The sequence below is a fragment of the Syngnathus typhle genome, linkage group LG1 (assembly GCF_033458585.1).
Source record: "Syngnathus typhle isolate RoL2023-S1 ecotype Sweden linkage group LG1, RoL_Styp_1.0, whole genome shotgun sequence".
NCBI classification, from domain to species: Eukaryota; Metazoa; Chordata; class Actinopteri; order Syngnathiformes; family Syngnathidae; genus Syngnathus; species Syngnathus typhle.
This window is the reverse complement of record NC_083738.1, coordinates 24,494,711-24,508,592: the sequence shown is the minus strand read 5'-3', so window position 1 is coordinate 24,508,592 and position 13,882 is coordinate 24,494,711. Positions and strand designations below refer to the sequence as shown.

Genomic DNA, 13,882 nt, shown 5'->3' with positions numbered 1-13,882 from the left:
CAAACAAACATATTACTTTAATTAATAATTAATTAATAATAATTAATAATAAATATTCATTCCCCCTCATTAATAAACTGCTGCTTTGAATACATCATTGGGCTGTTCAACAAAAACAGATTAAAAAAAAAAGACAAATTCCGACTGTGTCCTTATTACTGGAGATATAAGCTACCCTGGATGACAGCAGGATAATGTTTATTTTTAAAAAAAAAAAGAAAGGAAGACTTGCTTGGAATTCAAGGAGCAAAGCGATCTATCATCGGGTGTTTGAGGTCTCGCTAAGATCAGGCACCTCGAGACCGGCGCCGGTGATTCTTTTTGTTCTTGCAGCCCTGAGAGCATTTGCCTCGACAAGAGAGGCATGTATTGCTCTCTTTGTTCCGAGACGTACCCCATGAGGATGTTTGCCCAGACCAATCAAACTCCATTCACTTCTCGTCTGAGGACCGCTACAACCCGCCGCCTGACTACGGCGAGCTCTTGACACTCGCATGTTTGGCAGGCGCCTCTTCCCTGTGGCTCAGGGGGGGGGGGGGAGGAAAAAAAATAAACACCCCACCCCCCCTCCATTAAAGATGATTATCTAGAGGAGAGCCTTTGGGAGAAGGGTTAGCCACCAGGAAGCCCTCAGAAATGAAGTTGATGTTTTTTCAGGCGCGTCATTTGACATTGCGGGAGGCTCGTCTTAAACAAATTGCGGCGAAGGAACCTCTCCGGCGGCGTCCATATTTCGCTTGACTCGTTGGCATCTGTTTGCCATTGTCCCACACCTGGAACTGTGACGATTATAAACGTCAGTGGGGGTAAAGAGTTGGATTGTGAAAACTCAAGTGAAGCAAGATTCCTAAACTGTGGTGTCTGCACCAAATTGGGATGTTTTTTTTTTTCTTTTTTAAATTGTCTTAAGTACAACGTTGTCTTTAAATGCACATTGTTTTGATTTTATTTCCGGGTCGATGGGGAGAGGCGGATCTCTGTTTTCCTCCAAATAGGCTTTGATTTGAGAAAGAGTACGGCATCTGTGTGTTGAAATGATACATGGCTTAAAATGTTTGGGCAGTGCCATTGAGATCAATCTACTCTGTTCTGAAGGTTGATTTCGATATTGTTATGAGTCCCCCCCTAAAAAAAAAAGTCCCAGAGAGCAGATGGAAGATGGTATTAACGCGGTAATCACTTCTGGATTGAGTAGATCGCCTGGCTGAGGACGTTGTGCAATTTCTGTTTTAAAGATTTCATTAGATTTTGTGCACGGCATCAGATAATGATATTGAAATGCGACGCGCTGTTGGGATCAGCGCTATTGACATTGGTGTAGCGCTGAGACGCCCAGCTAAAATTGATGTTTGTGTGTGTGTGTGTGTGTGTGTCATTGCTTTTTCCTCCTTCTCCTCCTCCGCCTTCTTGTGAAATCAGACTGGGAATGAAGTGGAAAATTATGCATGTGGTGTTAGTCAGGAGGAAATTGAGACCTGAAGTCAAATACAAATAAGTCTACAAAAGAAACAAGTGCGAAACTCAACTTTGGAAACAACGAAAAAGCCTTGCGTCACTTCCAAGTCATTCTGAAACCGCTGTGAAATTTCAACCTGTTCCGGTTTTAAGCGGGCTCTATCTCGCTGACAGATTTCACCGCGCTTCAGAATTACTCGACAGTCGTCCTGACATAGGTAAGGTCATGTTTTGCTAGGCCGCTCATCCATCATACCAATAACCCTGCCAATGCTTCTGACCCGGATCTGCGTAGAAACCGCTGGTGTCGGCACAACAGCTCAGCAATATATCGACGCTGGAATCCATCGGCGTTGAGGTCACACCGGTTTTATCGTCTTAACGTACCCCAACGCTTCAGTCTTGGGCAGAGCAATTTCTTCTAGTGTCTGACAAACGGCGGTCGCGTAAGGGTTGCCGTGGTAACCCGGGCCCACCTTGAGCCAATCTGGTGTATGATAATCCCTGCTGTGCATCTTGTCATTTTATACGTATCATTTCCTCTCATGGATCGAGGTTATGCTCAGGAGGGTCGGCTTTTGGGGAGGGGGCGGGGCGGTCCCATTACTTAAGCCGAGCCATCAGTCACACTCAAGGAGATGATCATGGAGGACCAGTCAGCGTGCGTGCGAGCTAAAGTTAGCGCTATTATCTGTCTGTCACTGGCTGGCTGCGTCGGGGTCCCTCGCGGGGAGCCAATTGTGCGAGTGGATGCCTTGCTGCGCACGTTTTCAAGCTTCTGGGATGTCACAGCCTATTCGTCTTCAGATTTCCAATACCGTCGAGCCTCACCGGCTCTTCGCCAAGGAAAAACTCATCTATTCATGCCTATTTGCCTATTCTGTATTGAGGGAAATCTCAGATAGAAGTGCCTAAGTGTATCCGGAAGCCATTTATTTTGTAGGGTAACCGTGATTAAAATAATGTTTTGTGTATTCCACTGTTTGATGCTTCAGGCCCCGCCCCCCCTCCCCCGCTCCAAAATCTCATATCTGACCGTTTTGGTTTTAATCACCAACCGCCGAAGATTTCCCTCGGCGAGCGCTCATCAATCAGAACGCCGCCACAGATGAACCTTCATTAGACACCTCATTTGCATAAATGCACACGATTGACCCACGTCCATGCAAGATAGAGATCTGTCATTGGAATGCGATCCTACTTCATTACGACATGTTCAGAAGGCGGGAGTAGGTGTGAGTGACTCCGTCAGATAATGCCGAGGGTTAAATTGTCAATATTTGTAGACTGTACACAAAAGTTTTTTGCATTTTTTTTGTCCAATTTTACCCAGTTCCAGATCAAGTAGCTAATCAGGGTCAGGAAGCCTTGCAATTCCAAGGCGCCCATTTAGTCTTGCCTGGACTGCTTAGGTTTCAAGTGATCCATCTAAGCGACTGAATTGATCCTTAAAAACCTAAATGAGGGCCAATGTGCAAATATCAGGCCTTGTTCGGACCAATTGAATCGGTCTAAGTACCACCGAAGCAACGGGAAAGGCAAATGCACTCTGCGGTACCCTAATAGTACTTTGCCAAAGTAGTGAAATGTGATCAATTAGTCTCCTTGATGTTGCAAAGAAGAGGCGTCGCTGGACTTGCAAAACGTTGGCCATAGTATCTAAGGCAGTTATCTTAAATCCCTTCACTCGAGGTACCCTTGAAACGTCAGTGCCGTAATGTATCACACGAGACTCCTTCTGGAATACAAGACACGCTGGCATTGGTGAACTATCTTGGTCTTTTTTTCATTTTCTTTTTTAAACGGCATCCAAGCTGTTCTCATAAATATATATTTTATGATGTGCTCACTTGGCGGCGGGCGCCACTTCCTGTACTTGTTTTCATTTATTTAGGGAGCAAATGAACTACTGTGATAGTCTAGTCTTGTTTTATTGGCATTTTTCAGCGGACAGTCTGTTTTGTATACTCTTGATATCCGAACAAAAATAAGATTCCTATACCCAACCCCTTTCCTAAACCTTCTGTATTTAGATCCTTAACTTTATCCTAAATCCTAATCATTGACCCTATTCCTTTATCCTATCGCTAAACCCTAACCATATACCCAAGTCCTTAAACCTATACCTCAAACCTAAAACCTATAGAGATACTTAACACAACCCCAAATCCTAACCCTGACCTAATTTACATCAAGGTTTCTAAACCTATAACCTAACTATATACCCAATACCCCAACTCTCATTCATTGACTGTGACCCCTAGACACCAACACCAGATCCGAAACCGATACCTTAAACCCATTCTTTAAACACTAACCCTTAGCCCTAAATCCTTTCACACTAATCCTAAAAGCATCAATTCTTTCCCGAACCAGCTTCTCTGATGTTGCTCAAATGGAGTTGCACGTCCTCGATGAAGTGCCTCCTCTACCCCAACGGTCAAACCGGTGCAGGTTTAAGTGCTGCACCTTGGATTCATAATAGCTGCCCTCCTCATAAAGCCTTTATTATCTCCAACATAAACAATCTGATTACATTAATCTCGGATTTGGGAAATAATCAGGATTAGGATTAGAAAATGGTTACATGCCAGCACAATCATTGCCCTGACATGTCTTGAGTATTTAGAGCGGGGAAAGGGGGGGTGAACCCATGGTCAAATATGACTCCCCCCCCACTCCCCCAATGGCAAATGACTCTCTTCAAGGTTGTCAGACTCTGTCAGCAATCCTTGCATCTCTTCTCAGGGATTATGGTTTTGCGGCAGATTGTGTCTGCCTTTGGATAATAGAAGAACTAATCATTGGAGATCATGCGACACTAATGGGGCCTCGCTCATCAGATTATGAACCATCAAACATTGCGAGCTCCTCATTGAAAATATACATTTACTGTACATCAAGAGCTGACTGAAATTGCACGGAAAATGTGTTAAGCGTAGCTTTCAGATGACCTAACCCCACAAACCCTCCCCATCAACCGTAACGTAACCCTAATCTGTTGTCTGTACATACCATCCATTATCTGTTGTCTATTTATACCATCCATTTTACACGCATTTTTCTCCGCAGGAGTGTTTGGACATCGACGTGTAACGAGAACAAGCAACCTCCGCCGCTCTGTGTTTCACTTGAAGGCCTGAGTGCTGAACTCCAGCGTTAGCAGCGGGCGGTACGAGGGGGAGGCCATGTGGACCGCACGCCTGCTAGTCCTTGCCAGCCTCTTTGCTCCAGCCGCTCTGGGTATGTTCAAATCCGGTTTTACTTTTGTCCGATTGCCGAGCCAAGCTTTCCCGCTGTTATTGTGCATCAAAATGCATCACGACTAGGCTGCGATATAATTCCGCATCTAATGCTATTGTTAAAAAAAATGTATCGTGTCAATAGAGAGAAGCAATTCCCTCTTTTATTTTGGCTCCAAAAAATGTATACTGAGAGACAAGTATGTTTATTGTTGCGGTAGAGCCGTTGTGCAGCTGGAGAGGGAATTTCTCCACCTTGACATTTCCCCAGAGATTGCTCGACCTACTTTGGGATCTCTAGTCCCCCCTTTTGTGTGCAAGAATGGACGTGCATCGGGCCGTGTACTCGGTTAGGGGTTAAGGTCGGGAGTAGCAAGAAAAGTCATACAGGGATGAGATCGAGAGAGAGAGGAAAAAAAAAAACAATTGTCATCAGGTTGTAACACACGCACCTAAGGCACACACACCCGCCCCCTTACTCCCCCTGCGCCATTGTTTTTGGTCACAGTGAATAACAATAGACAAATCAATGCGGCAAACAGCAGGCACATTAATCATGTGTTTGCGTGCATGTAAAAAGCTCCGGGATAGATTTGATATTCTTTCCGCCTAATACGGCCCCGGCCGGCGCAATCTGAGACGGTGCGGTTGTAAATGGATCAGGTCCCTCCGCTTATTAGCGCCCCCTATTGGTGCCTTTGCCAATGACAAAACACTGCGTGAGGACCATGACAATGATTGAAAATACACATGTGCACGGAGCCGTAAAGCGGCTGATCCGTCGTCGCCATGGCGAGCGATGGTTGCTTTCAAGTCCTATAATTCCATATTTGTATTTTACACTCTGGCGTACTGTATGCGGTCACAGCTGCAGCCATACTTTTAATTCTGCCTCGCCATCCCTCTCAAAGGCGTCCTCGGATTTGCCTAATTGAGTTAATTAATTAAACAAATGATTTATCCGCCTGCTGGTATTTGAAAGCGGGGGGTGCTCCAAAGTTGTTTGGAGAGCCCAGTGAGGCGTTGCCGTGTTGTGCGGTGACAAGCAGGTGACTCTCCGAGCACATTACATTTGCACCTGGCAGTGGGGAAAACAAAACATTTGCATTAGTTGCAAATGTTGAGTGACACAATTGTGCTGTTATCATAATAATTAATTGTTGTTGTTACCATTATCGTCATTATTCGCATTCTTGTAATTATGACTCTGAACTGAACTGTATAGTGAGCCCGCTGGGACTTGAGCATCACGGAAAATGTCACTGCTGAGAGACATTCAAATAAACGTTGCCTCGAAAATGAATTGAGAAAGTGCGGAGAGATAATGAATTCGTACTTATTAATTCTTACCTCCATATTGAGCATCAAAGCGGGAACGCGAGGATACCAAAAGACAAAACCTTCACACAAACTGCCAGTGCTGAGAGAAAAGCGATCACACTTGGACTGTCGTGTATCACACCATATACCGTATTTTCCGGACTTTAAGGCCCACCTAAAAACTTCCAATTTTGTCAAAAGCCGACAGTGCGCCTTATAATCAGCAGGCGTGTCCAAAGTCCGGCCCGCGGGGCAAATGTATATATCTTATATATGGACAAAGTTTTAAAATGGGCCATTCATTGAAGGTGCGCCTTATAATCCGGTGCGCCTTGTAGTGCGGAAAATACGGTACTGTCAATACTGAGAGAAGAGCATTCAGGGCGATGCTATCGAGCATCTGAAAATGTATTCCAAGATCGCACGGAAAATAAAGCCATCGCCCAGCATTTAATGACAGCATTCTAGGAAATATTACAAGCACAGGGATGCAATTCATCCACGCCAGGATGGATTCATCATATGCTAAAATCCACACGCTGATGTAATAAATGTCACGGCAAGGCCACACAAAGCGGCAGAGGGGAAAAAGTCTAGGCTTGTATTGCTGCTGACAGTTTGCCCTTGAAGAGGTGTCACTTTGAGGACGCTCCCTTCTTGACGGGAATTCACTTTAATCCCAGGCCCTGCTTCAATTGATCCTTTCGACGACTCACTCAGAAAAGCCTTTAAATATTTGGGGGGATTATCATTATGGATTTCCCACTACCCCACCCCCTTGCCTCGAAGAACCCTGATGAGTAAAAATGAAAAACCACAATGCCAGTATATATTTTTATCTGCCATATGTGCTGCTGTTTTGGTTAGCAACGTTCCAGAGATAATTCTCTTTCATTTTCTTTGACGGGGGAAATCGAGGCATCTCCAGTATTTTGAAGGCAGACTTTATTTTGAGGAATACAGTCTTGTACATTAAAATCCCACTTCCCAATAACACCTCCATTTGGCATGCCACCTACAAATCCCTTCTGTTTTTATGCCCTTTTATAATGGATGCAAAATCAATACCGGCTTGATATTCCGAGTGGGGGGGGGGGGGGTGGGTAATGGCCCTCGCGGCATCTGTTGTCACTGCGTTACATCGCCAAATTGCTGTCAGAAGTGGCCGGTCTCGCGCGATGATTGACAGTAGCGTGGCGGGTGGCACGCTGGGGTTAAACACCTGCGTGTTTTATAGGCGCCTGGCGTATATATCTTCCCGGATAAATGAATTAGCATCTCCCCGCCGCTCAGAAAGCGCTGAGTGATGCCGTTTAAATCGCTCCTGCCGCCGGGTATCGGCCCGAGCGGTGTTTAATGAGGACGACTATCGACGGCGAGGTCAAGCGGCGGCGCGGTTGGCGGTGGGGCAAGCGCTACGAGGCAGGTGTTTTTCAGAGTGCGATTTGGGATAGTTGTGACTTTCCTCTTCATAAGCGTCATCGTCAAATCAATAACAAGAGACGTTCTTGTCCTCTGCTTTGTATCAATGCGTGCGGGAATACAGACGACAAATATCGATTTCAAGAGATTGCGAATCGTCTTGTATCGTACGATTTTCTGGCATGAAATATTCCTGCTGGAAAACAAATATACACCGTACAATACCGAAATTGTTATATTGATAGTTGGCCCACCGCAGTATTGGCTTCAAATATGGCTTATTATAACTTTAGAACCAAATACTACGTACAGCTCAAGGTTGGGAAAACACTGATAAAAATATCAAGGATGATCTCAATTACGATACAGAATCGATAATTCAGCAAGAATGTCTGACGATAGCCAAGTATTGCGTTGAAATAATTCCAATGCTAACAAATGAAGGCGGAATTGGCCATTTTGACAAAATTATTATGACGTGATCACGTAGCAGCCCGTTGTGGCATGAAGTATTTCCATCCTTTCTTTTTGACACTTGAGTTGCTGGCTAATTTTCTGCTCGGCGTAAAAGCCTTTGAGAGTCGTGTTGCCCGAGGCCAAATGTAAACATCATTTACTTGGGAGAACAATTTGCCTGAACTGTTTCTCACTTGGAGATAAATAATCCCTCATGCATTATTGAAAAAGCGTATCATTGAAAGACCCCTTCTTTCAAAGTACTCTTGCAAATGAGCTACTTCGGTTAATAATGCCGCAAACCAGGAAGTGGGTGTGACGGGCTCCCATTGGTCTAATCGAATCCGATCAATCACTCGCCGTGGGGGCGGGACCCGTCTGGGCGGTTGACGTGTTGAATCAGCTCCCCTGTCTTCCCCCCTGCCTTTGTCTTCCATCTTTCTTCCATTAATTCAATGAAGTTGTTGAATATGCACACACGAACACACACACACACACACCAGGTTAGCTTAGCTGGCTATGTTTGTATTCCCCGTAGGAATCTAACAATAACTTGCATGGTTTTCATCAGACAGAAAAGATATTCTGGAATGTTTTGAGAATGTCCGTGCTCCCAAACGACCGTATGGTGGCCATTGGGAATTCCAGGAAAATGATTTCCCACAACGGCTGGTGTGTATGCGGGCCAGTCAAACCAAACCTTGTCGGCGATTAATTTTTGTGTTACGTCTACACCCCGCGGCGATTTTGTCCCGACACGGCCGCCTTCTGTAACCACGGCGGTCACAATATATCACTTCAACATACTTCCTTGACACCGATGCTGTACCAAATAGGCAGTGATCATCGGCTTTTGTACATAAAAAAATGCAAATAGGTAAAAATGTGAAGAGTAAACTGTGAATATGTTATTGCTGTATAATTTCAACCAAATTATGAGGCTTGGTGTTTTAAAGTTACCTATCTCCATCCAGAACCTCCAATTTTAGAGATTCAAATGATGGCTGACCTTAAAGTTTTTTTGATACGTTTCCGTGTGAGTTAAAATGAAGTACAAGGACCCTACTTTGTTTCTAATGATGGTCTTTTAAATGTCATTGTTCCTTCCACTTAGTTCCAGGGTTAATCAGCCCAGAATCAGCCCTATGATCCCTATTAAAGAAATCAAAAGTCCCCCTTTTGGGGGAGGGTGCAACATTTGAATTCTCCCTAAGCAACATGGCACCCGAAGCGTCACTACTAGTTCATGCATCCGTGCACAGCCATCAATCAAAGATGTAATTACACGACAGTTGCGGACTAACCGGGTAATCGTAGACATCTACCCTCTTCCGCCGCGGGAGCACCGATTGATGATGTCAATGATGACAGTCTCTCGCTCTGATGTTTTTTTAATGATCGTATTGGGATTATGAAGTGTTTTTGACATTTGCAGAACTGGAGAGCTGCGCTGCTTTCTACTTTGTCGACCAAAAGAAGTGGAGGAAAAGTATCGATGTAAAATAGAAAATTATTTAAAAAAAGAAAAATCGTGCAACCATTTAGGTTGGTGGCTTATATTTGTCATTTATCAAAGTTTATCCCAACTTTTTCAACAAGGGGTAGCATTAAACATTGCCATTCAGCGTCAGATAATTAATGGCTTTCAATTGGAATCTATTATTGGCGAGTCACGATGTTTTCAAACGCGGCATCACTTCACTGCCTTTTTGGAATGAAAACAAAATGAAAGGCACCATAATGAGCACCTTCTTTTGTGTTTAACTCGTTTGCGTGTTTGAAAACAAGTGTGAATCCTGTCACACCGGTTGAGTTGAGCCTCATGCTGCTTCACCTAATCTCCCCGCAGCCTTTAGCCGCGCGCCTATCCCCATGGCGGTGGTGCGTCGCGAGCTGTCGTGCGAAGGCTACCCCATCGAGCTGCGCTGCCCGGGCACCGACGTCATCATGATCGAGAGCGCCAACTACGGGCGCACCGACGACAAGATCTGCGACGCCGACCCGGCGCAGATGGAGAATACCAGATGCTACCTGCCGGACGCCTACAAGATCATGTCACAAAGGTAAAGGCGGCTTTTCTTTAGCATCTCCGTCGCGGATCTGATTGGTCGCCTGATGTGACCAATCACATCTTGATCGTAGGGATCTATTTTGTTTCATACACAGATTTAGAGATTCCTCTCGGGGTCATGTGACTCATTTACATTATGTTTAAGGTTTGAATGGGGAACAGGTGTTTGGTGTTATCTTTTAGCGATTTAGCAAAATGGCAGCTAAGCTAACAAGGCTAGCTATGTGCTCCTGGTTAGTATGAATTTGTGCTTCAAGCTAAGCAACGTGCCAGTATAATACAGCAATTCTGTTTTTGGTCGTGTTGCATCCAGCTTAGCCAGCTAAGCTAACAAGGCTAGCTATGTGCTCTGGGAAAAGAAAGAGCTAATTCAGTCAAGAGCAGGTGGTTAGTCATCATGCGGGGAGCCAGCTCGCTTCTTTTGGCCTTTTCTTCCATCTGATATTTGCTTTCCTCTCACTTTGTCGTCTTTTCTTTCATCCGCTGCTTCTCCACCATTGCTCTTTTTTCTCTTCTTCTTCATCCGCCAGCATTTAATTGGCAGGTAAGAGTTGACAGCACATACGCGATGCTTCTGCCCTGGAGCAACTGGGTTCATACTCTTTCCGCAACACTTTGATAAGTTCACTGGCAAAATAAATCTGCGATGAGAAATCCCCAAACAAAAAGCTAAAAGTCATCGTCAGAAAACTCTACTAGATATTTGAGTAGGAGTCTAGTTTAGTCCAGTTAGCCTCATGTGGACCGGCTAAAAAAACAATAAGAAAATACTTCGTTAATAAAACATCAATAGCCAAATGATTCCAGAAGACTTTTTTTGTGGGTCAACTCCTTATAGACTTGCCTACCAAATTTGATGCTGTCTTTAGAAAATGGCTTCAGGGGATACATAAAAAATATTCGTGGTAGGCATCTGTCATAAGTAGACCACAAATTTGTTTTTTACATTGCTAAAGGAAACTCAGACAGCAGAATCTTTGGAAAGTCAATAACTTGTACATCAAAAAGTCGACAATCACCTCTTCTACCACCAGAAAAGGTTCGGTTTTACTTTTTTTGCATTCTAGAAGTATTAGAACATGGGTCGGTTTAACTAACAACACTGGTTTCTTAGCCAAAAGCGGAGGAAATTACCATATTTCTTTAATGAGATGTCACGTAGAAGTTTCTTTTGTGATTCCTCAAAACATAAAACAACAAAATTGTCACAAAAAATAATATACAAAACAAATATTTATACCATACGTACTCCGTTGGGGCGTGAAATGCTTGTACAGTGGTTTACAAATTTGAACGTCAGACAAGCCGGATGACAAGATGATTATATTTGTCGGTGGCAATAAATGGTTGGATTCCAGCGAATCGGTAGTAAAATTGTCTAATTGCTTTTACGACCCTGCTGCCTTTCCGTAAAAAAGTTTTTAAAAATCACATGTCTACACATGGCGTACCCCAAATAATGCTTGATCGACTTCATCAATAAACACCATCTTCATCAGTGGCTGGCATTTTCTTCTTATTTCTCCTGGACACGCTCTCGAGAGTTTCAAGAGTGGCCTCTGCCGCTCTCCTGTGAGACCTAATTATGCCAGGCTATTTTCTGAGCGAGCGTGCATGTCGATATCGCACAGCGGGAGAGCTCTCCGTCACCCCGTGCCGCATTCTTATTCATGAGTCTTAATTCCATCAATGGCCTTCGCGACCACTGGACCGTGGTTGTTCTTCGCTGCGGTCGAGAAAAAAAAGTGCTGGTCGTGGCATAAAGGGACGCAACTTGTAGGCCCCTCCCAATCCCTGTTTGCTTTGGACATGTTGAAGATTGCTGCCTTAACGCATATTGTGTCCTTTTAGAGTGCTGACGGGGTATGGTAGATGGGGGAGGGGTGATCTTCTGATTTATCTTACCTTGAAAAAGGGTCGTGTGGAATCCGCAGACATCCCTGCACGAAACAGATTTCAAGGATTATCGTTTTGACTTTTTCTTGAAAATGAATATGCGATGAAGCCAGCAGGTCCTGAGGTTTTTTTTTTTGGCATGCTACCTCTACGCCGTGATTTGAAAATGGCGTGACGTGCTCGTTGATGCGGAACACGATGTTACGGGATGTAATGCTTATACAACCTAATAGCGGCAGCTCAAAATAAATTTGAAAAAAAAAAAAGTGACGCGTGGCTGTCGGATGTTTTTTTGATGATGAAGGATACCGGGGGAGAGAGTGGAGGTGGCGGGTGAGGATTGTGTGGACCAGAGAGAGGCTTGAAGCCCACATCAAAGATGCTTCATCTGAATCCAGCGCTTCCTGCTCTTTATGCCTGCTGAGGCCGCCGCCGCCGCTGTCGCCATCGCAATCAGCCTGTCACCTTGAAAACTTGATGGAATTTGTTCTTCCTCAGACTCGAATCTTGGTCCATTTGATTATTTCTTAGAAGCCGTGTCTTGATCTGTATTACAACCGGCAAAGTTGTGAGACAGAGTTAGGACACTTTCCAGTTTCCATTTCCAGTTTTTTTTTTTTCCTTTTTTCTAATGATGGGTCATAAGAAAGAGAGTGCAGAGAAAAAGACGGACCCCATCGGGTCTAATACTTCTGCATTACGTGCTAAACTGGAGCAGACGAAGTTGATAAAGGCTATAATGGCAGCCAAATAAGATCCAAATTAATTTGTAACTTTTTTATTTTATTTTAAGTCTCTTGACCCTAAATTGCCACCAGATAGCACCAAAAACTACAAAATTTTCCTGCGAACATTGATTGCTGAATCGAAAAAAAAATTCCCCGATCTGTCAGTTTGCTGCAGTATAGCGCCAACTACTGTTGAGGAGGTTTTTTTTTTTGTGAGTATCAATGGCTGGTGTCGAAAGATACCTTAAAACGTGGCCAATACTCAGCTTTGTAGGTACAAATTACCGTTAAGGTCAATTTAATTATATCTGTCATAATTGTTTCTTTTTTTTATTATTTATTAATCCCGTCTGTGCATTGCTTTTGTAATCCTGGACGCGCCTTCCTGTATTGAACATGGAGGTCACTCGCCACCTCCTTGCTGTCCTTTCATTATTGAGACGTCCCATCGATTGGGACAAGGCGGGAATATTTGATTGTGGCCGGGTTGAATTTATTTAGCCAATGAATGGGAGCGGGGGGTTGGGGGTGGGGGGGGTGCATCCGTCGCTCATGGCTGCTGGAGATAGAGCGGATTGTTATTGTAGCCACCTTCATCCCTTTTGTACGTGTACGGTAATTAGTGGCTTAACACCCTCCCGCAAGCTAAGCTTCTGTGCGCTTCGTGATGCGTTTCGGGGAGCTTCCGAAGACGCCGCCGCCGCAGCGCTTTGAGCGCAGACCCCCGAGATGGACACGGGGAGTTTCCATGGTGACTGTGGCTGGAGATGAAGGATCGGTGCTTAAAGGCAGGGGAGTGAATGTGAAACAGAGATTGGACTTGGGTGTGTATGTGTGTGTGTTTGTGTGACTTTGTGATACACTGTGTTTATTGATTTGTGTGTGGATTGTAATGCAGTACAGTGAATGGAGTTCACCTCCATCTGCCCAAAATGGATTTTAGCGCCAGTTTTGGTGGTGTTCCATGCTCGCTATTCTTAACAATGATAACCTTGCAGGATTTTTTCCTGGCTCAAATTGAGACAAAGCTGCTAATACCATTCTGATCACAACCAACAGCAGAGACGAGAAACAATTGAAAACATTCACAGCAAAGGGAAAACAAAAGAGCTTATTAACCTTACTAAAAGAACATTTAAGCATGTTTAAAACCAATATATTTAAAAACAAACAAATTAATAAATAGTAGCTTTCTGTAATCGCTAAAAAACCATAGAGAGGATTTGATTTAAAAATGAGGAAAAGACTGTAATCAAAAAAATATTGGAAAAAAAAAGCATGGTTTTCATTTG

General features: G+C 44.1%; 1 protein-coding gene across 1 annotated transcript in view; it reads left to right on the top strand.

The window, feature by feature from the left end:
- LOC133155266 (adhesion G protein-coupled receptor L3-like) overlaps positions 1-13,882 on the top strand; it is a 100,129-nt gene that overhangs the window by 34,542 nt on the left and 51,705 nt on the right. The window contains exons 4-5 of the mRNA XM_061280449.1: positions 4,528-4,698; positions 9,745-9,958. Coding sequence (XP_061136433.1) covers positions 4,644-4,698; positions 9,745-9,958 — 269 coding nt within the window. The 5' untranslated portion in view covers positions 4,528-4,643. The remainder of the gene's footprint in view (positions 1-4,527; positions 4,699-9,744; positions 9,959-13,882) is intronic.